Raw genomic sequence first — 22,756 nt, 5'->3', positions numbered from 1 at the left:
CAAAGTGAAAGACAGAGGACCTTGGAAGTATTTACCTTGCTGATACATTTGTGGTAAAGGAAACACATTGGTTGACAAAGGTGAGCGGTGTGGAGCCGGTGATGTCCTCCCATTGGGCAGGAGTGGTTCCACCTGAAACACAGAAACATTTTACCGAACAAGTCTTACTCGTTTTTTAATTAGGTTGTATTCATAGAAAGGATTATTTATGACAGAATTTCTCTTTGCCTTTCAAGAATTATGATGAAAAGCCCCAAAACACAGCCAAACCAAAACAGGAATAAAAAACAACCACATTAGATGACTTTACATTCCATTTATTTTTACATTAGTTGCTCATTTGATTATGTATTATTATTTCCCATACTAACCAGTAATACTGCAAAGCAAACGTAAGGTGGGGGTCTCCCCACTGTACCCCGAGCTTGGCTCGTCAGGGTTGGAGCTCTTGGGAATCGGGATCGTCATGGTGATTGGTTTGTGGAACTTCCTCCTTCTTGGCTCCAGTGTCACAATTGGGCTAAATGTGGCTTTGTTACCAAGAATCTTTCTGACCACTTCCACATCAATGGGCTGAGCCTAAAACAAGGTACAAAAGTCATATGAATTCACCATTTTTATTGATTCCTTTAGGATTAACGTTCCACTCATACGTGCCTGGCCAATGCATGCACTGTATGTACCTGTAGCCCAACTCTGATCTTCTTGGTGAGGGCTCCTTCAGGGAAGACGGCTTGGACCTGAGGCACAAGAGTGCTGCTGAGGACCCCACCCTCTGGTCCAATGAAATGACTGTCTTGCTTTATCCGTGAGACCACCGCAAAGTACTGTGGGAAATCTCGGGTCATGATGCGGCATATTCTTTTCTTCTCAAGCTCCTCAGGAGAATCAAGTTCTGATACAATCAGAAAAAGTAAGTATAAATACCCTGAGTGACGTTTCTGTGCTGTGGTGTTTTGATATACTGTTTGAATCAGAAATGTTGTGATGGGAGATTTGAACTCCTATCAACAACTACATCACAATCCAATTAAGATCCCTTACTTTCATCCATGCCATTAAGTATCAGGTTAAGTTCTTCTTCGGTGAAGTCACAGTGGTGCTCCCTCCAGCTCTCCCCGGTCTCACTTCGCAAGATCACCAACTCTCTCTCTGTGCCCCGCAGGGCCGCGAAATGGGGAATCTCCACAATCACAGGCCTAAAGGGGGCGAAAACGTACAATCAAACACAAACTCCAGCCATAAGAACGTGGTAAGTTTGGACATTTTTAGGGAAATAATATGATGTTTGGGTTGATTTATGCATGACCTCATTAAAAAACAAAGAAAGGAAACAAAACAAAAATTCAAATTTGGGGTTAAAAAACATTAGGTGCACATCATGCGGAGTAAAACAAACAATATTCATTGAAAAGTAAGCTGGGAAATGTTGAAATAGGAAAAAAATATATCCACGACACATCAGCAACATAATCCAACTAGAAACAAGCCTGGACACTAAGGAAACTATGGAGACTACTCAAAACATAAGAGGCAAAAGGTCAAGTGATTTGAGACTAAAGCTTGAAAGAAAGAAAGAAGTGAAGTTACGAAAAATCCAAACAATAAATGTCTTCATAAAATAAAAATAAATGATATTGTCTAAGGTGGACACAGAGGAAAATATGGGGGAGAGGAGGTGAGCAGGATTCCAGACTAGTAGGGTCTTCCCAACCCATGGTCCTACCCGAGGAACTTGGTTCCTGGAGGACCCAGCTGCAGAATGCGACTGACCAAGCTCTCGCCCTCATTCAGAGGGGGCGGAGCTGTGGGCAGGTGGAGCTTACTGATCCGTACGCAGCACAGAGAGGGAGTCGAGAAGAAATTATGAACACACCACATTGAGTGTGGAAACACACAAACTCCGGCAAATGCACATAAACAAGGTACACACAAACAAAGTGAGAACACACACTTACCCCAAGAACTGAGCTCCAGTGGGCCCTACTTCTATGATGCGCCCAGCCAGCCCCTCACCCTCAACCATAGGGGGCATAGACGCCAGGCGGTGTCTCTTCACCAGCCTGCACGTCACCCGTGTAGGTGCAGAACACTTCCTTGGTGGTACGATGATTCGCAGGCCATTGTGACGGCAGCCGCGCATGGCCCCGCCCCTGGCGTCCACCATGAAGCTGACCAGGAAGCTATGAAAAAACGGCCCGAGCAATGGATGAAGTGGCTAAAGACTCTTTGATTAATGACTCAAATCTCTAAACTTCAATGCAGAGAAGGCAACCAAAACAAAATTGAGGGACATTCATGATTATAAGTCAGTAGTAGCATAACAACAAGCAGGTTTCAGTAGATCATATTTCATTCCATTGTTATATTCATAGATCAGTTTCATTCCACTGGAAATTCAACTTGCAAGACAGGCAAGGAAAGAAGGGAGAACACTGAACATAATTCTTTCTAGTATGTGTCAAGGAGCAAATACATTCAAAGATTAGAGGTTTTCAGGCAAATTATCACATAGGTTCTGTATATGAAATGTTTAAACATGTTGACTTGAGGAGGACCACAGTCAAACCACAGCAAGACCAGTATCAGCTGATCAGGAAATGGAGGCAAGTGGTTTAAGATCTGAAAGGGTAAGTTTGATTCAGTTGGGTTCACACCAGCTTAGTCTAGTACGGTTAAATCGAACCTTGGAGCATTTATGCCTTTGGTGCGGTTCATTTGTATGGTGTGAACATTGGATTCGAAGCAATGGCAGGAAGAGTACTAGTATACGTGTCATTCAATTGGTTAATGGTTAATTGGTTAAAAAAAAAGACACTTCCATTATTGTCCATCAAACTGTTACACTAGCTGATTTTACTGTGTTGTGCTAAACAAGAACACTGCATTTTATTATAAGTCAGTCCCACATATAACATTCTGGCACTTTTAATACTCGCTAGTGACATGTTTTAATACGCTTCTGAAAATAGTCCCCAACAAATGCCAAGTCGTGCATAACGAAATCATGCAGGCAGACATGATGAGAATGAGGTGGGGGTTGAGTAGTGGATGAGGAGAAAGTAAAGGCCCAGAGGAGAGAAGACTGAGAGAGTAGCCAAACTTAAAAGAGTATCACCTGCTGTTGTCATTGTCTAGGCACGGCGAGGAATGGCTAGAAACAGATACCAAACACACACAAACACACACACACAATCACAATCACAAAAAACAGCCAAGACGAGAGGAGGCCATATAATTTGAAACCAAAAAGTGAATAAAGAAGAATGAGAATGAAAAAAGTGACAGAAAAAGACACAGAAGCAAAGATCAGAGAAGGAAGAGAGATAGAAAACACCGAAGTGAAGGAGTGAAAGATAATGTGAGGAGAAATTAAAATTGATTCACAGGTGACTCATACAATGCCGATATGAACAGTGACTGCGGAAGATGGAGTCTCCATTTCAAGAGCAAGTGAGTGTGAGAGAGAGAGAGAGAGAGAGAGAGAGAGAGAGAGAGAGAGAGAGAGTAGAGAGTCAAATACCCTGAGTGTAACAGACTGGAGGACAGCACCACATTATCGAGGTGCTCAGCTCCCCAGCTCAGACGGAACGATTCTTTGTCTTCTCTCGATAACGCTGACATCTACAGACCAACAAAATCATTCATTGAGTCACTTAAGACCCTCAGAAAACAAGGATCTACATATTCTAAACTCAGGGTGTTTGTTTAATCCTCACCTGGTGGCTGGTAAGCATGTCTTCGATGAGAACGCCTTCCCTCTGATGGAAGCTTTGGTGAATAGGGGTGTGCTGCTGCCTGTTGGAAAAGCCAAACGTTTAATGCCTGTGAACGCATCTTAGATGTATGATTAGACTCAGTTGGAGTGTGATGATGGTGACCTGTCCAGGTTGTGGCTCATGTAGCTGAAGCCGTCCAGGTAATGTCCCGGAAGAGAGTCATCTCCCAGCTCCCTGAGATCCTCTGCTCTCAGATACTCCCCACCGTCCCCTGTCATGGTGTCCTCACCTGGGAGACAAATGTGTGACATTTGAGATATTTTATGAAGAAAAGTTGAGGTTGTCGCGATTGTACCGGCTGTCGTGATTGACAATGTCCCGTTGATGAGTCCCTTGAGCCGCTGCTACAGATCGCTAGTCGGCCATTTATTCATATTGAACTTATCATATGTTCAAACTCAACAATGCATTTCCTTGGACCCTTAACACAGCACTTCAAGTATGAAGCCGATAAAATGAACAGTTCTCGAGATACGAGAGCCACATACAGATTTCTGGAATTCGTAGATGAGATACTTTTCTCTTTGTTTATTTTGAGGTGTTTCACATGTCAGAACAAATGTCACTTGCGAGCATGAACAGGTCCCACAAGTATAGTGTTACTTCAGAGCATTTCCCATTCCACATAACCGTCAGGATTACATCCTCACACACTTTGTGCCGTTAGTTTCAACCAATGCATTAAAACACAATCAACCACACTCTAATTATAAACCTATAAAATAGAAGGGTAAAATCAGGTTTATAAACGCACAACCAAACTTATCGATTCTCTGGGAGCGGATGACCCGCAGGGTTTACAAAGTTAAGAGTAAAAGGCTGAAGACTAAAATCTAAGGTTTTACTCAATTTGGAAAGAACTTTGGTAAGTCAAGTGCAATAATAAGGAAGTTTATTAATATTATAATTATTTGTATAGTTGTTATTACTGCACACTATCAAAATGATCATGAAGATTAGCTACAAGTACACACAGAGAGCCCACACCAAGCAGTCATAGCAGAGCAGGGCATTTTGCGGTACCTTCCAGCTCCACAGACATCTCAAATAAGGGCTCGTCCTCCAGCCTCAGAGCTATGAAACAACACAACTTTCAGAACCACAGCTTCAAATCGACCTCACCCACAACATACATCTCATTATGACCAGCGCAGAACGGGTGGTTTGTGGGTTTCAGTGTCATAGTGAATCCTAATCATCGTTGTACATGTCTTTCATAGGAAAAGAATGAGTTTGATATCGTCTCTTTCTTGCTTTTTCAGCTCAGAGTAACTCACCCTCTTCATCAGAAACGTCAAGGATCTCCGTCATGGTCTCAGGGACGTTGAGCTTGTGTTTCTCAGTGACCGTCTGATGTGAGTGACATCCATTTTCAAAGTCATGAAAAACATAGGAAGAGAAAAGAAACATTTTAACTCAGCTTTGTGGGAAATGTAAAGTAAGTGATCCAATGTCTGCATGTACTTGTACCGTTGTGGTGGTGATGATCTCCTCAGAGACAACTTTCAGTGTGTCCACCACAGAGATGTAACCCAGGCGCCGAGCAATCGACAGAGCAGTGTTTCCATTCTGAAGGAAAGCAGGGCGCAGAGTTTGGGCAGAATAATTAGTTTTGATTATCACAACAGTTCTTATGTTTATAAGAGTGAAGTGAATGTTTTTTTTCTTACCATTGTAGTAGTATTGGGTTTGGCCCCGTGTTGCAGCAGCACGTTGATTATATGTGTGTTTCCTTGTTGTGCAGCCTGGTGAAGCGGTGTGTAACCACTCTGTAGAGCAAACATGAATAGGTTTTGTAGGGTCAATATGATTTTGATTGTATTTTGTCTCGCCGTTGAGCTTTCAGATTTAAGTGAGCAGAGTTTAGATGCTTTAGATTCAACATTTGAAGTCTACCTTGGTTTTGGCATTGACCCCCGCTCCTTGCTTTAATAGGAAGTTCACCATCTTGCCATTTCCATAGTGACAGGCCACGATCAGAGGAGTATATCCGAGCTGAAGTGTGGAGGACGATGCAGAGAAAGAGAATGTTATTTGCTTGAATTGTTATGATCCAACAAATAAACAACAAACTGGCATAGATACCATCCACCTAAGGGCTGTGGACATGTGATGCTTCCAAAGACCAGTAGGTGGCAGATATGCAAAATTTGAGTGGCATATTTAAAAAGAAGCTTATAAACACAGACAATGGCAGTTAATACACACATAGACAGACATAAAGTATGTCCTGCCATGATTCTCTAATATATCACCTTAGAATTAAATAAATCCCTTAACATCAATTCAGTCTCCTCAGGTCTAGTTTTTGACTGATTGTATTAGTGTGCACTTGTATGTGTGTGCCTGTTTGAACCTTAGTTTGTTGATCCAGGTTTGCATCGTGTTTGGCCAGAACTTCTGCAGCATTGACTCTGTCCTCCTGGGCTGATAGATGCAGAGGAGTCAGTCCGCTCTGTAGCACATGAAGCACAAGGTTTTCCACCATTAGTATTATATAAAGCAACACATTTAACTAAATCCTTGCTGCATATTCAGAATGTGAGATCTAATGAAGCTCCTTGCACCCACAGAGGATCTTCTCAAAATAAGTGTCCGACAATTCTTAGATTGTGTTGTGTGTTCATGTGTGACCTTGGTGCCTGTGTTGACGTGGGCTCCTTTCCCCAGCAGCAGACTGGCCATCTCAGCGTGTCCTTCCTGGGCTGCCAGGTGTAGAGGGCTGACTCCCTGCTTGGTCAGAACGTTGGTCTCTGCTCCATACTGCAGCAGAGCTAGTGCGATATTCTTCTGGTTCTTTTTGGCCGCGATGTGAAGAGGAGTGTAGCCATTCTGAAGAGGGAGGCATGGTAAGCAGTTAAATACTGTGATACCATAGGAACAGCACCAACAGCAGGGAGGCATAACAAAGGCCTGTTAGCATCACTCCTTTATCATGCCAATATGTTTAAAGATGTCGAAGGAAACAGTTTATCAATTGGTGTTCAGTCTGACCTTTGCGGTAACATGAGGTGAAGCCCCTTTATCCAGCAGCAGCAGAGCTACTTCCTGGTTGTCATAATGAGCTGCCACATGTAGCGGAGTCAGGCCACTCTGTAGGAGGAAGCATGCGATTACAAAAATGAGATTTCTGTGGCATAACAAAGTGCATTTATGATTTGAAAACAGTTCTGTTCTTCTCTGCAATGAGTCGATTTGAGGAGGAACAAACAAATGAATTCTGGTCGGAGACTGAAAGACTGAAAGATTAAGTGCACCGTGTATCTCAGTGAAATTAAAAGCATCACCACCTTGCCGGCATCGTCGAGAAGAGCTTTGCGCTGAAGTAGAAGTTTTGCTACGTCCAGGCTTCCATATTTAGCTGCTACATGTAATGGAGTAAATCCTTTCTGCAGAGGGGAAAAAGGAGAGTGTTGACGCTCAGCCGGTTAATGAAAAGAACATGCATCCGGTTGTGTGATCCATCAATGTTTCTCCGTCTCTATCTGTGTGATTCACAGACGACAGTGTCCTCTGCTCACCTTGGTGGCCATTGAGTGTGAGGCTCCGGCCTCCAGCAGCACGGCAGCAGTCTCCACCTGCCCCTCCCTGGCTGAGATGTGGAGGGGAGTGTACCCGTTGGTCGTGGCAGCATCAGGGTGTGCCATGTGCTGAAGCAGCAACTGGACTATGTCGGTTTTCCCCAAACGTGATGCGATGTGGAGCGGAGTCTGCTCCTCCTGCGGTTAATCATCCAGAGGTTCAGGGATTAGCAAGAAAAACATAGACGTGTTAGTCAGAGGCAGGCGACGTGACCTGTGTGTATGAAATATGCTCATTCACTATCAACAGGAGACTCTGATGACGCGGCGCTGACTCACCCTGGCCATGGCGTCCACCAGCGCTCCATTTCTCAGCAGACAGCGAACCACTTCCATTTGACCTGCTCGTGCTGCCATGTGGAGTGCCGTCTCACCACGCTGATGAGCACACACAGGACATTTAGCAGCATTTATCAGACACGGTGCTCAATGAAACACTTTCCGTCCAGTAGTGTAGCTGCCAAGTGGGCGCACTGACAACCTCTATTCAAACTCTCAAACTCCTACTCACAATGTTACGGACATCAGGGGAGGCGCCGTTCTGCAGCAGAAGCAGGACAATGTTGAGGTGGCCCATGAAGGCGGAGACATGGATTGGTGTCAGACCAGACTGGAATGAGAAAAAGACACAAAGGTACAGGAAACAGAGAAGATGAGCATTTAGAGCGAAGTGTAATGTAGGAGTGTACATTACTGACAGATGCTGTCCCGAGACATTCCCACAAACCTCGGTAATGGCCTGGATGGAGGCGCCATATTTGACCAACAGTTCCATCACCTTCACCCTGTTCTTCTTACAGGCAATGTGGAGCGGGGTGAATCCATTCTGTCAGAGCAAGTGAGAGAAAAATGTATTTACTAAATGTCTCAATGATCTACAGCTGAGAGAGAGTGTTTTTCCTTTTTTAAAGGAAGATGTGTTTTCACCCCTGTCCATTTGTTTGTCTGTTTTTCAGCAGGATAACGAAAAAACGGATTTCCATATAACTCGGTAGAAGGATTGCCCCTGAAAACTTCACCCGTGGTTTTTACATTTTTCACCAATGTTCCTGTGACTGATCCATGATATATTTAGGAGAGTGAGTTCTTTGAGTGTGTGCATTTGGAGTAGATCCAAATTGTTTTTAATGTTGTGAATAAATGTTGTTCTTAGAGTAATCGATGGAAATTATGATTTCATGATCTGCAATGTTTTCTTGGCTTTGGTATGATGATTGATTAGACTGGGTTTGAGGGGACTGTGGGGCCTTGGCAGAGGTGTGCACACAACTGAGTGCTCTAGTTTCAGGAGCACTCTAGTGCGCTATTTTCATATTGGTATTCATATTATGTGACCATTACTTTTTTCTTCTTGTGATGAAATCCTACTGTATGTCGTCAAGCAGCTCATCTCTCATTCTTTAATATGTGGTTAATAGTCCTATATTATATATTAACCTGTGTCAATGTTAAGCCGCTGTATGTTTGTCACTCGTGTCTGTATGTGTGTATATTGATGAGTATGTTTTGATGTTGTTATTTGATGTGTCTACCTACCAGTGCTCTAGCATTGGGATTGGCCTTCTTGTCCAGCAGCAGCTTGGTGACTCTGTAGTGGCCACAGTGAGCTGAGACATGCAGCGCTGTGAGGTAGTCCAGGGTGACATCATCAACAGGCGCCTTATCCTGCAGCAGGAGTTTCACACACTCGACGTGGTCTCCCTGGGCCGACATGTGCAGCGGGGACAGTCCGTTCTGTGTGCAAGTGTCAGGTACATGGATAGAGGCCATAGGTGGTTAGGGAAACGAAAAAGGAGTAGGAAATGAAAATATGTGAAACTGAAGTATAAGTGTATTTAGTATTTTTCATGTGAATACTGAAAGCCTGTGTTTTTAAGTAAATTTGATCTCGGAGCCAAATTGAAAACACATTTATTTTATAGCAGGAATTATTCTGGGTTATTGTAGGTTAGTGTTATCACAGCCATTCAATACCTTGGTTCTAGCTAACATCGGCGCTCCCTTCTCCAGCAACAGCTCCACTGCATGTTCATGTCCACTCCTGGCTGCACAGTGCAGGGGGGTCAGTCCATCCTGGAGGACACGTAGACAAAAACACATGAATATACACAAAATATCGAAGTAATTCCAGTTTGGCTTTTCTGACAAAACAAATAATTGACAGTAGGTAAGTATACTAGAGGATAATTACACAATTATCCCAATTTAATGAAAACCAATGTCCGGATTGAAAAAAAAGTCTCACCCTTGTTTTAGCGTCTATTTGACCCCCTCTGTCCAACAGCAGGGCCACCATGTTGGTGTTACCTCTCTTGGAGGCCACATGGAGCGGAGTTATCCCATTCTGGAATACCATGAGGGAAATAGAGGAAGGTTTATCACAATTCCCATTCAAAATAATATATTTCATGATAGTGGGAGCTCACATTATTCTATTCTTAATCAAAAAGTGGTGGTTTCATTTTCATTAATATATGATTACAAAATTTGTTGGACACATTTATTGAAAGTCTCATCGCTAACTATCCAAGAAACTAAATTGTGAACCAGCGTCAGCACGGCTACTTCTCTGCAAACGTTTTACTTTTAAAACTATCAGGAAAACCAGTTAATAAAGGCTTATATTAAAAAGAAAAGTGATGATTGAACATAGCAAATACACAGTTCTGGAAGCATCTCAGTGAAATGACACAGCAGAGCAGAAGGCTGTGCTGAATAGGTGGAAATTGAGGCGCTACCCTGGCAGGGAAGTCGACGGCAGCTCCTCTGTTCAGCAGTAGCGTGGAGACGTTCACGTTACCATAGTGAGCCGCGATGTGCAGAGGGGTGAACCCACTCTGTATGAGACAGACAAGGAGAGACAGAGGAAGGAAGGCAGGAAGGGAGGAGGGAAGGAAGGGAGGAAGGAAGGAAAGAAGGAAGGAAGGAAGCAAGAAAGATAGGAAGATGAGATCTTTCTGGAGCAGATGAAGGATGAAACCTGAATCTGCTGAAGCCATATAATGATGAGGCATCATGCTGAAAACTGAAACCAGATGTGGTGAAAGAAGAAGCATAAAAAAATATACATGACCCAAAAATAGCACATGCAATAAATAATGAATGCAAAGACTGTGTAATTCTGCCATGCATGGTGAAAAGAAATACAATAAAGAAACTGAGAAAAAGAAACCACGAAAAAGGTCAAAATAAAAAGACTTTAAAGACTTAACATCTAATACAGAAAAGCAACTAAGCACTGTGTATTTGCTTGGACGGACAAATGGAAATGTATATATAAGCTGCGTATATAGACATTTACGGTACACAATTGTAGGTGGGCTCAATCCTTACCTTCCCATTCTGATGGACGTGGTGCAATTTAATTAAGAAAAAGAGTTAACTTAAATATTGATCTGTTGCTTCAGAGGAAAAACACTGATATCAATGTGCACAGAAAGATACATGATGCAGGTTATGCAGAGAAAACAAGAAATGAAAAAAGAAACTGTCTAAGTATATAAACATATCATGCTAATAAATTCTAGATTCGTATTATTTCAATTGTAATGAATAAAAAGAGGAATAAAGTAAACAAAAACAAATATTATAAATGACTACGAAATGCTATCTGATATTGTTTATTACAACTCGCTGTTTTTACTCTCAGCCATGCAGGAGGGTGTATTACAGCCTAGTCAGTTGCATGCATTCATTTTAAAAACACATGATTCTGACGTGCAGAATAGTACAACTCCTGTTAAAAAAGGGACAGATAAGAACCAAAGAGCTGAAAGAGAAGGTCAGAAGTGATAGAGAGTCGGTATACCTCTGTGGTTCTATTGACCATCATCTGGTTAGGATGCATATATAGAGAAAGGGGAAATAGGGAGTCGGGTTGTTAGGGAAAGGGCTTCTCACAACATTCACAGGTTACACACAGGGAAAGTCTCCATGGTCACACACGTAGAAAACGAAAAGCAAAGACAAAGGAGGAAACAACGACACGCACTCTACATTAATATTATCTTATTCCAAATCGAGACCAAACCTAATTGAAGACTTGAATAAAACTCAGTTTATTCCCTCTCTTATTTTTTAAATACAATCTTCTTTCCTGTTCTTCCACCATCTTTTCCCTCCCCCCATATCAGTTTCTCCCTGCCCGCTCTCCCTCACCTTCGACTGGACGTCGGCGTTGTGGTCGTTCTGCAGCAGCAGGGCGGCCGACTTGGTGTCGTCTTTGCGGGCCGCGATGTGCAGGGCCGGCAGGCGAACCTTCCCCTTGGTGTCGTGCTCCAACAGCAGGGAGACCACGGCGTTGTGGCCCTGCTGGAGAGCGATGGCCAGTGGAGTGAAGCCATCCTGGAAGAGCAGAGAAAAAGAAAAAGACTAAATTTGAATGAAATGAAAGGAAAATGTGCGTATTGTAGTAGGTGTATTCATTAACCAACCTCTGTTGCAATGCTTTGGTTCCCATCACTTTCCAACAGGTACCTCACCACCTCCAAGTGGTTCTCCTGGGCTGCCATATAAAGGGGAGTGAAGCCATTCTGTAGAAACAATGAATATATTCGAATAACTGTGAATAAAAAGGTGGACGACGTGTCTCCACTTCCTCCCACTGGACAAAATGAAGCTAAATTATCCTGGGTACGGGTGGTGCCATGTGGGGAAAAAACTGGTTCTAATACGGAAAGATTTGATGCATAAGCCGGTCACCAGGGGGCCACCAGGAGGCGATCAAGTTGATTTTGGCTTCACTTCTGGAAAGCTGTCATGTTGTCAACAAACAGTCTTTGATTTACTCACAAGCAGTTTTATATAGATGGATTTGGCTTATTTTCACCGAAATGCTCACCTGTGACTGAGCGTTGACATCCCCTCCTCTCTTCACCAGTATAGATGCTACTTCTTTCTGTCCTGCCAAGGAGGCAATATGGAGGGCGGTGTTTCCTTTCTGCAGAGAGAACTAGGATTAAGGCCTCTAGTACATTTGTGTTTGGTTAAATCATCTGATGTGAACGTCGTCCTCCTTGTTTTGACCATGTGATTGTTTTTATTTTCAGGATGTGTAAGTTACTGACTGTTAATACCAAAGATCACACTGATGTCAAACCAAGGACGTGGACAGGAGAGTGACAGATTCCTTGTTAGCTGTTAACTGTCTCTCGCTGATGAACCTGACACATCAGACATCCAGAGTCGAAAAACAAACAACCCTGTCTCCACTGAGGGTTAAGAACCTATTTAAGATGTAATGTGAAGCCACGGTGACCTGTTTCTAAGTTGAAAGAACACATTTTATGTCTTGTTATAAAAATCTCGCGTTAGTTTTAAAAAGGAAAGTATCTAAAAATAAGAATTCTAAAAATGGACATAAGATATTTTGTTGGAACCTCATACGGAACACCAGCAGCCTGACGAATCAGGTTTCTCAGATCAAGTTAGAAGCATTAAATTACACAGTATTTCACAACTGATGCCACGTATTACATCGCTTCTTTCTCTTTTTTTGTCTTTTAGTCTGTGTGTGTGTGTGTGTGTGTGTGTGTGTGTGTGTGTGTGTGTGTGTGTGTGTGTGTGTGTGTGTGTGTGTGTGTGTGAGTGTGTGTACCTTGGTGGAGGAGTCAACAGGTGCTCCTCTCTCCAGCAGCTCCTCCACTAAATCTGTGTGTCCCTCCTTCGCTGCCAGGTGCAAAGCATTCAGACCATTCTGAAAAGAAAACATCAGCAGCATCAATCAGAAGAGTTCAATCTAACATATGTGCTTCACTGATTATTGCATCAGTGCACATGGAGTTACATGACAAACATTAACGCCCAGGCCCCAGAGCTTGGGTCAATGCATATACCTGCATTATACATCACAGGAAGCAGAACAAACAGGGTGTGGACATAATAACAACAAACCAGTAAATTAAAATATTCCTGCAATAAATGCTTAAGAACATAACATTTATTGCGAGTTATGAGGCAACATTTCAATGTATTCTGTTACATATCTTTACTAAACATGTATTATAAATATTACAACATTAAAAACACTGTTATATGTGGTAGTGTATCAATATATAACAATATTAGAACCAGGAAGTTTAAAAAGGCTGTGAATGTGGAATTGATGCACTGAGGAACAACTTGAATTTAATTTCAATGTAACAAATTCATGAGACAAATCCAATGCAGGGTGATTTATAGTTTCAAATATGATCATTGATTTTGAATATTGTGCATGTACATTATGTGCCCAGCCTAAAATGACAATAGAACGCCAATATTCGGAGAAGACACTATTATTTAGAAAAGGTAAAGAAAAAAAGCGTAATTAGAAACCAGAGTAGTAGCATCGGAAATATAATAATAATAATAGATTATTATTATTATCAGAAATGTCTTCGGACATCAACGTTAATCTCAAATACAGAAAGTGCCGCTTCAGTCAGGAAGGTGTGATCAGAATACCTGAGGCCTCGGATCCATCAACCACAGCAACAGGTCATCACAACACAATCTACACAACACACATGTGAAAATATATTACAACTATTGGACAAACACGGAGAAGAAATCACCTCATCCTCCTCTTCTTCCATTCTGGGCTGTGTCTCTCTGAAACCCGCCAACTAGGGGGAGTACTTCACCGCAACCTCGTTTTTATCCTTTGTGCTCCTTTTCTCAAACCAGACGCGAGTGTCTCTCTCTCTCTCCTCTGTCTTCTTCTTTCCTTCTTGTGCTTCTTTGCTATTCTCTAACTTTTGCTTTTCTGAAGCAAAACGATTTCTAAATAAGAGTCCGAGTTTGACTTAGAAGTGATGGAGCGGCAAAGATCACCACAGGTCCTCTGCCTCCTTCCCCTGCAGCTCAACCTTCTGGGTCTCTCTTACCCCCTTTGCAAGTTCCCTCTCGGTTGGCTTAAAGACAGGAACTGTTGATCCGCTAGATGGAGGAACCGCTATGTTGCGAACAACAACTCCCCCCACACACACACACAAACACACATTCTCACTCTCACTCTCTGTCTCTGAGTTGCCAAATGCCAAACAGCCAAAGGGGTATCATGTTTCTGCACAGTCATAGAGGGTATGTAGGACATAAATACACACACACACACACACACACATATGGAAACACATATTTTGAAGCTACTGTAAATGTCAGCCTTTCAAAAAGAAAGAAAAAAATAGGTCATTCCTAAGAGGCCAAAGTTTGTGAGTCAGCGTCTGGTCAAGTGACTACATATCTCTCTCTATATATATACATACATTATATATCTATATAGATATCGTATACAGACACATATATATCTATATATTATATAGATATATAGATATTATATAGATATATAGATATTATATATCTATATACACACTAGCTGCAATTAACAACATTTAGGCAGCTCATTCACCATGACTATATTTAACTCGGTCATTTATTATTTAGTCTGTAATTAGTCAGATAATTGATCACTTTCCCGAACCCAAAGTCTTCAGATTGCTTGTTAGGTCTTAAACAAAAGCCTAAGACAATGAGCAACTGTAATATACAATGACATAAAACATGACAGCTGGAAGCGCTAATAACAAATATATTTCAGATATATGAATAACAATCCATTACCAGAGCAAACTGTGATGAAAGAAAAAACAAATCTTCCTGATTTCAAAATATTCAATAACAGTTTTTACTAGATTATTGACTTAAACGATGAATCAATAAAAAAAAATGGTTCTTCATACTCTGTGTTGATGATCAAGGAACTGGTTATTACAGTTGTTTAAACCCTTTCATGAACATCATCATTATTTTCATAATCCCCGTCACTCAGGTCGTGTGAGGTAACACTGAGTTGGAAACGCAATGCTTCTCATGTCTAATAATAATTAGCCGTCAGTCAGTGGAACCTCTACTGCAGCAGATGAAATTAAACTACTTTCAAACGTGAGACTAAATCCTCTTTACATGTCAGCTTTGAACTCACTGACTCAGCAAAAAATTACACAGTCTTATTATAGAGTGTTTCAATCACATTTCTACTGTTGTGTGTTCCAAAGGTAAAACAATCAGAGAAACACACGCATACACACTCTGTCACACAAACTGAACTGATTTAAAGCTCTGTCTCCCCTGAGCTGCAAGGGAAAGCTTCATTTAGGTAATGGACGTAGAGCCCAACGCAGTGATCCCTGCATGGCAGCGTGCAGCTCCGCCTGAAACCGCTCCGCCCAACGCAGATTAATATCCCTGCGCCTCTGACCACTGACCTTTGTTGTAATTGGACATGGTAATAAAAGGGAGCTGGTTTATAGGTCCAGGTGTCAGAGGGGATGAATGTCAAGAGGAAAAACGGGGGAAATAATGTAAATGAGTGCAGATTAAAAAGTAATATCACTCACCATGGATTAACATTTGGGTAGATTAGAGGGGAAGTCCTCTGACCGTGAGGACATGAAACTAAAATACACTGGAATTAGAACTAATTCTCTCACACACAGAGTGTATTTTCTACAATTTGTAATTCTAAAAGAAAAAGGTCTTATATTATAAAAAGACCAAAGCATGCTTGCTCCACTGCCTTGAATCTGGGGAATGAAGACACAGATCTGCGAGTCAGAGAAGGATCATCTGTGAGGTTGTCTCTTCATCTATCCCTGGAGCTGCTTTGGACAGCTGACCGTCCTCGGCATCAGACTCTGGCCCTGACCACCCTGTGGCTGCTTTCTAGGATCAGACTCTTCTGTTATGAGTGAATAGGCTGCCGAGGCCAACACTCTGAGTGACGCACCAGTATCTCTCAAGGCCGTGCAGGTTTACAGAATGACTTCATATTAGGATAAAGTTTGTTCATGATATCTGGTGACATAGAAATATATAAATAATATATATATATATATATATATATATATATGTAAGTCATACATATTAATATCATACTTCAAACCACATTTATAACTGTGAACGTATGATGTAATTTCCGGCCAACTTGTTTTCATTTTAGCCAAGTGATGACAATGCACTGACATACTGGACTAACCCCAGAGATTCAATATGTGCTTGGATACAACCCAAGGCTCCTTATTGTAAAAGTCAATGCAGATAAGTGAGTTATTATCAAGTCATGTTTCGTGATGCTCTTATCATCAGAGCACTGACTGCTGACAGCAGTGTTACACAGTAGATAATGGCTCTGTGGAGTGCTTTGCCACTGACTAGCTTCTGATCCACTCATTAGCTTGAGAGCAATTTTCCTGCAAATAACAGGTAACATAACCCTTTGAATGATCTAAGCTTCCTATCATTGAGCTGTTTGTGGAAACCAGTATCTCCTTGAATTACCATTAAGGTTAAAATAGCACCATCTCTGGGGAAATTTACAATGACCACTGTTAGAATGTTTTTTAATATTCTGCATTGTGTTTGTAACTGACAGCATCATCTGGATGTAAACACACAGTAATTATACATTAATCCCAATTCAGTGAGTGCAACCCTGCAAATTCCCCCTAGAGTTATACTGGAAAAGCTTCCTTCAGTCCACTGGCGGCTTTAAACTGCTCATGACAATGGACTCACAAACATGTCACCATGACAACAGGAAGTCTGAACAGCTGATGATGGTGATCCCACACAGTGTCACAGTCTGTCAGATGTCAGAGTCATGCAAACTAATGGTCAGACTACATGCGTGTAAAAGCACATGACTCCTAGAAGTGCACACATGTATGAGGGCAAGCTTGGAAAAGGGCATGAACACACACAGCTTTAGATCGTAAGAGCTCCTGAATCCTTACAAAATGACATTTACTCTATTATGGTATTACCATCTCTCTCTCAGACACAATCACACAGGCACAGTCACACACACAGTCTCACACACACACACAAACACACAGACACACTTAGTGATCACATCGCTGGGATTTAAATGTGGAAATGTCACTCGCATGTTCAGTCATCTGACAACGGCTCAAATGTGATCATCTGACCCCTGAGAGATACTATGAAGGGCAGGGATCTCATGTTGCAGTGGGGAGGGGATGGCATGTGTGTGTGTGTGTGTTTGTGTCAGTGTGTGTGTGTGTGTCCCTCTTGATGCAGAAAATAAAAGTCATGCTGTCCATGAAAACAAATAAGTGGTATGTGTGAGCAGTTGGAGATTCCTGTCTGCCAACCAGGCGTATAAACAGCTACTAGTTTAGGCCAAGAGCAATGACACATCAGAAACTACGAGGCGCTGGCGATGAGCACAGAGTCACGTAGAGAAGTTCTGCATCTTCCTAAATTGTGACTGTAAATGCTGTAAATCACGTGTAGATGACATAGATGGGCCAGGGGGGGGGGGGGGCTCTGGCAAAGACCTGTAGGAGGCCATGTCTTCTGCGCAATGGAATGTGAGGGTGGGTGGGTGGGTGTGTGGGGGGGTGAGAGCAGCTGTCAGGGGGGAACCTTCAAGTGCAGCCGAGATGGGAGGCAAGAATGGGTGTGTCGGAGGGAGGGGAGGGGCTGTGATGTTGTGTTAACACATGTTTGTCTGCCACAAACAGTGACACATCAGTGATGATTTATACATGATGTGTCACTTTACGAACTTTCTTGTGTGTGTGGAGATTCGGCCTAGACACAAAGCTACATGACTCAAGCTGTAACACACTTTCACAGCGACATGTTGAAAAATGCCGCTCCCCCCATTCCAAGACACAACTCTGACACAGTCCCTGTGTGTGAATAACTCAACCATGACTGTTCCCAGCATTTAAACAATGAATGCAGTTTACAGACAAAGGCTCTCTGACATCTGGAGGTATGGGCAACACAGGTTTGCTACATGAAGGAACATAATGCTAATGGATTACTGTACATTTTCTAAAAGAATAATGTTGATTCTTTGGCACAGGCTCTGGTGGGAGGAGGTTTTTTCTTACCTGGTTACAAGTGCTGATATCTACTCCATTTTTCAGGAGTTCAAGGACTTTGTCGATGTTTCCCGCCCGGGCAGCTCGAAGGAAACTGGTGTTACTGTCCGACTAGAGGGATGAGACAGAATGAAGACTAATATTAGAGTATATATTTTCTTTTTGTATCTATTAACTATACCGCTTATTCTTTAAGTATCGCAGAGGATGAGGAGCTAATCCCAGTTGACATTGTGCAAGAAGAACAACTTGTCACACTCATCTTCACACCTATGGACAATTAGAGTCTCAAATTAATCAAACCCCAATCTGCATGAATTTGGACTGTGGGAGAAAGCCGGAATACCTGGAGAAAAATCATGCAGAAACAGGGAGAACATCCAAACTCCACACAGAAACACTAGACACTGCTACCCCATGTATTGATACTACAGTCCTCTGTAGCAGGTTCAACTCTGGCTTGCAGCCCATTCACATTTGGTCTTTTCTGTCAAATAAAGGCAGAAATGGGCCCACCCAACAACTGCACCTCCACATTAATAAAATGTTGTATGTAGTGTTCAATTAGGCTTTAGTTTCATTAGGTTTCAGGTCTACTTTTGGTATACTCTCACATGTGGTGTATATTTTACCAAGCACATACAAACAAAATATCTCCCTTGTGTTTAATAGCGCTCAAAAGAGCTTTTGCCATTTCATTATTTTAAAGTTTCTTTAGAGACATGGATGAAGTATGTTTTGGCTAAAATTCAGAAGTCAGAACTTCTTCTATCAATAATTTGACTGAGCAGACTTTTTCAAAATGTAACCACCAGACATCAAGGCTACAACACACACACACACACACACACACACACAAGCTATTATGTTGTGTTGCATTAATGCATAATGACTCAGTGAATTTAAAGTTAAAAGTTTCACACTAAACTCCTGGACAATGTTGACCTAGTTCTGTATGTAACGTCTCGGGGGGCCTCATCCTCTGACCTGGATTCAATTTCAGCTTTTAACTCTCTTCAAGACAACCTGAGCCCTCCTCAAAGTATTTACTGTAACATAAATCACAGTGGTAACCAGAAATATACATCCAGCAAAGAATGACAGTTTAGAGTCCAACAGCTTTTAGAGATAAAAATAAAATCTGACTGTAAAACAACAATATGATGAAGAATATTCTTTTCGAGCACATTTCAAATCCACCAAATACCTCAGCGCTGCAAGAGGAGCATGTCTAGAGTTTTTACTATTTTAAAATAGAAGAGTTATTTTTATAAAAACTGAGAGCTTAGTGAGACCACAACCAAATTTAAAAGTTTTATAAAAATGTACAGTTTTGCATGATTGTTTTTATTTGTATGCTGAACAGATGCACTAAAAATGTATCTGTTATTCTCTTGTTCTTTTTGTGTTTTTTAAGTATTAAATGCCCCCAAGAGCTCAAATTAATGCGCATAAAAACACTGTTTTGTATGAACAACACTCAAAACCTCAAGTTATTCAGTTTATTGTCCCTTCAAACTAAGAAAAGCAGCAAATCCTCACAACTGACAGAATGATAGAAGGGATTTATTGACACTTGTGCTAAAGTAATGACTCAAACGATTTCAGCAGAGGAGAACTGAGTGTATAAGTTTGACTGTGTTGACAAGGATTTAACTCTTTAACTCTGATGAGGTTAAGACAGAACATGTAAGTCAGACATGTTGCTGCTGACTGGCAGGATCAGCACAAACTCCATGTTGTATGGCTGAGTAGGGCCAAGGGTCAAACACCCTATGAGATGTCTCCTCACACACACACACACACACACACACACACACACACAGTCAGAAAAACACACAAAGACACACACAGACACACACACACATACCACAACATCACCTGCAAAGAAATTATTCTTGAATTATTCTTTGATGTACCGGCAGCACATGTAGCAAACTAAAAACGTCATCCGAACCTTGTGCCTCCTTCTCCACTTCTTACCAGTGAGTCATCAACTTCAGATCCAGAGTCAGCAGATCCGTAGTAGTCAGAGTGTTTGTAGAAACTCCTGTCACTCCCAGTGGTCCTTAACGCTCTATCTGATCCACACGCCTCACACGTTGCTGCATTTCCCATGGTTACTTCCTAAAACAGGGGTCTTTCCTCTCTCACTTTAAGACTCTCTGGTGTTGTACGGTCCAGTAAAGCCCAGTGCTCGTAGTTTCTCAGTTTGTGTCCTCGGATAAAAGCCTCTCCAGCTCGCTTCCGGTCGTTTGGCTGCATCAAGCAATCTGACAACCTATCAAATGTGTTCTTGTCTTCGGTCCAAACTTGATTAATGCCACCACAAATCTCACTCACTTCCCTATAACCACCACAACATCCCCTCTCTGTGCACTTGTATCCCTTTGCCCAGCCCAAACTCCTCAGCTTCACATACTTCTGGCTCTGTCTTGGTGCGAGAGCCGAGGCCCAGTCTTTCTCTCTGCTCTGTCCGGGGAAGAACAACTGCCACCATAAACATTTAACCCTTACTGTGTCTCCGCCGTGGCTATTTTTACCTTTCCCCATTCTCCATTTTATCAAGAAGACACCAGTCCCTGCTGAGTGTGTCCAGGGTGGGGTGAACGACAGCTGGGTTCCGGGCTGGAGGGAGAGCGCTTGGCCTGCGGTGCTCTCCAGGAACGCTGAGGCTCATGATGGAGTGATACAAGCAGGAGCCCGGACACAGTAGTCGGGTCAAATGTCACTAACTTTACAACCTCACACAGATTCCTTGGTTCATCATAAGAGGAATTTGGAGAATGTTAGTTCATGTACCCGTGGGTCAGAATGTTTTATCTGAGCTAATATTCCAAATACTGGTTCATAACTTGTTAAAATGCCTCTTTGATGTAAACAATTGACCCTCTGTCATAAACGTAAGCAGAATTGTCAACTGACTGACACATCTGAAGACAACTCTGCAGTCTAGTAAAGCCACAATTACTAGGCACTGATTTCACAAATGTCTGCCTCAAGTTTTGTAGTTAATATCAGTATTATGTCTGAGTGTGTGTGTGTGTGTGTGTGTGTGTGTGTGTGTGTGTGTGTGTGTCTTTGTGTCAGGTTTGGAGTCATTTGTGCTTTCCCGGCTGTCTCATTCATCTCTCCGCCAAGCACACTGCACTAACAGAGATTGGATTGATTGGAAACCAGCTGTAATCTGTGTTCTGTGCAGGATTTGTTTAGATTGACCTGCAGTCGGTCCTGGGATGAAAGCTACTGGATTATACACTGGACTGTGTCTACGTTCATGCTGACACTGAATGGAGTATTACAGAGATCTCATCAGAAGAAGCGTTTAAATACTTGTTGTTTCTTTTCAAACCATTGTCAGTATTAAACAACCAAATATACTCACACACTACCACTGGATGAGGATGGAGCCCTAGTATAATAATTTACTGGCATACAACTACAGACTAAACGGTGTGAGGGGTCTGCCTCATGAATACAAGTGACTACAAAGAGCCATTTCGAAGGCTGATTTCCCACAATCTGGCAACCCAAAAGTTTTTGGGGTTTAATGGCTTGAAGCTGATCTTAACAGTGAGTCAATTATTTATTCACCATTATTAGTGCTAGAGATAACATGCCTATAAACTAAATAATTGGTGCTTCATCAGACAGTGATATTTCAGGTGACATTGAAAAATACAGCTCAAAACCACGTGTTAAAGGGTTAGATGCTTAAGGTTAAGATAAGAACGGATCAGACATGTTATACTTTTACTTATATTCCCTTGAGGAAATAAAAACTCTAAGGAACAAACTATTTCTTTAGCTTTGATAAATATGTGACTTTTTCAGATGAGTTTTATTTCAAATAAGATTAGGTACATTATAAAAGGTCCAATACCACCTACATGTAAAGTCCCACTGAACTTGAGTCCATATCTATCACCCACTTCACCATCATCCATCCTTCTCCTGTTACACGATAATCCATGTAAGTGGACAATGGGACAGCAGCTGCACCAGCATGAAAGGTCGACCACATACACACAAAGTCGTAATGGTAGTAAGCACAGCACAAAACAAATTATGAGTGAATCTGATTTTGTTTTACCAGCCGCTTTCGCTCAGCTCTTTCCCGCTGCCGCCTCCTCCTCTCCCTGGCTTTCTGAAGAGCGGCGTACTCTGGATGTTGCTCGAGGTCTCGAGCTTTCTTCAGGTGGGCTGCAGCGTGAGCCATGACCTCACTTTTCCACCTCTGATCGTCTCAAAGAAATATTTTACAAGGTGCCTAAGTTTTACTTTGTTAATTACTTTCCTGACAAGCACCTTAATTATCCTGCTGACTTCAAGTGTTCACCCAAACACTTCAACTAAAAACACAAAATTATATAAAATAAACAAAAACTTGCTAAAGAGGTATTTTAGCTCCAAAGATGATCATCTGGAAACAGACAGGTGACTTGATTATGCTTCCCTTTATCCTCTTCTTCCGATTTCTTATCTTGGAGTCATCTCCGCATTA

General features: G+C 41.9%; 1 protein-coding gene across 2 annotated transcripts in view; it reads right to left on the bottom strand.

Annotated features, from left to right (window-relative positions):
- Positions 1-22,756, bottom strand: part of LOC133953473 (ankyrin-2-like) — a 75,101-nt gene that overhangs the window by 37,933 nt on the left and 14,412 nt on the right. The window contains exons 2-33 of one of the 2 annotated variants that reach the window (XM_062387395.1): positions 18,262-18,363; positions 12,957-13,055; positions 12,201-12,299; positions 11,794-11,892; positions 11,519-11,704; positions 10,099-10,197; positions 9,606-9,704; positions 9,335-9,433; positions 8,897-9,094; positions 8,088-8,186; positions 7,872-7,970; positions 7,640-7,738; positions 7,301-7,498; positions 7,070-7,168; positions 6,774-6,872; positions 6,414-6,611; positions 6,136-6,234; positions 5,676-5,774; positions 5,450-5,548; positions 5,250-5,348; positions 5,057-5,129; positions 4,803-4,853; positions 3,882-4,008; positions 3,720-3,798; positions 3,524-3,624; positions 3,119-3,154; positions 1,959-2,183; positions 1,727-1,825; positions 1,045-1,199; positions 684-895; positions 372-579; positions 36-132 (exon numbers count right to left, since the gene is read on the bottom strand). In XM_062387395.1, coding sequence (XP_062243379.1) covers positions 36-132; positions 372-579; positions 684-895; positions 1,045-1,199; positions 1,727-1,825; positions 1,959-2,183; positions 3,119-3,154; positions 3,524-3,624; positions 3,720-3,798; positions 3,882-4,008; positions 4,803-4,853; positions 5,057-5,129; positions 5,250-5,348; positions 5,450-5,548; positions 5,676-5,774; positions 6,136-6,234; positions 6,414-6,611; positions 6,774-6,872; positions 7,070-7,168; positions 7,301-7,498; positions 7,640-7,738; positions 7,872-7,970; positions 8,088-8,186; positions 8,897-9,094; positions 9,335-9,433; positions 9,606-9,704; positions 10,099-10,197; positions 11,519-11,704; positions 11,794-11,892; positions 12,201-12,299; positions 12,957-13,055; positions 18,262-18,363 — 3,830 coding nt within the window. The remainder of the gene's footprint in view (positions 1-35; positions 133-371; positions 580-683; positions 896-1,044; positions 1,200-1,726; positions 1,826-1,958; positions 2,184-3,118; positions 3,155-3,523; positions 3,625-3,719; positions 3,799-3,881; positions 4,009-4,802; positions 4,854-5,056; positions 5,130-5,249; positions 5,349-5,449; positions 5,549-5,675; positions 5,775-6,135; positions 6,235-6,413; positions 6,612-6,773; positions 6,873-7,069; positions 7,169-7,300; positions 7,499-7,639; positions 7,739-7,871; positions 7,971-8,087; positions 8,187-8,896; positions 9,095-9,334; positions 9,434-9,605; positions 9,705-10,098; positions 10,198-11,518; positions 11,705-11,793; positions 11,893-12,200; positions 12,300-12,956; positions 13,056-18,261; positions 18,364-22,756) is intronic. The other variant, XM_062387396.1, reaches the window with a different exon arrangement.

Source organism: Platichthys flesus, chromosome 5 (assembly GCF_949316205.1).
Source record: "Platichthys flesus chromosome 5, fPlaFle2.1, whole genome shotgun sequence".
NCBI lineage: Eukaryota > Metazoa > Chordata > Actinopteri > Pleuronectiformes > Pleuronectidae > Platichthys > Platichthys flesus.
The sequence above is the reverse complement of the archived record's forward strand: the minus strand, read 5'-3'. Positions and strand labels throughout refer to the sequence as shown.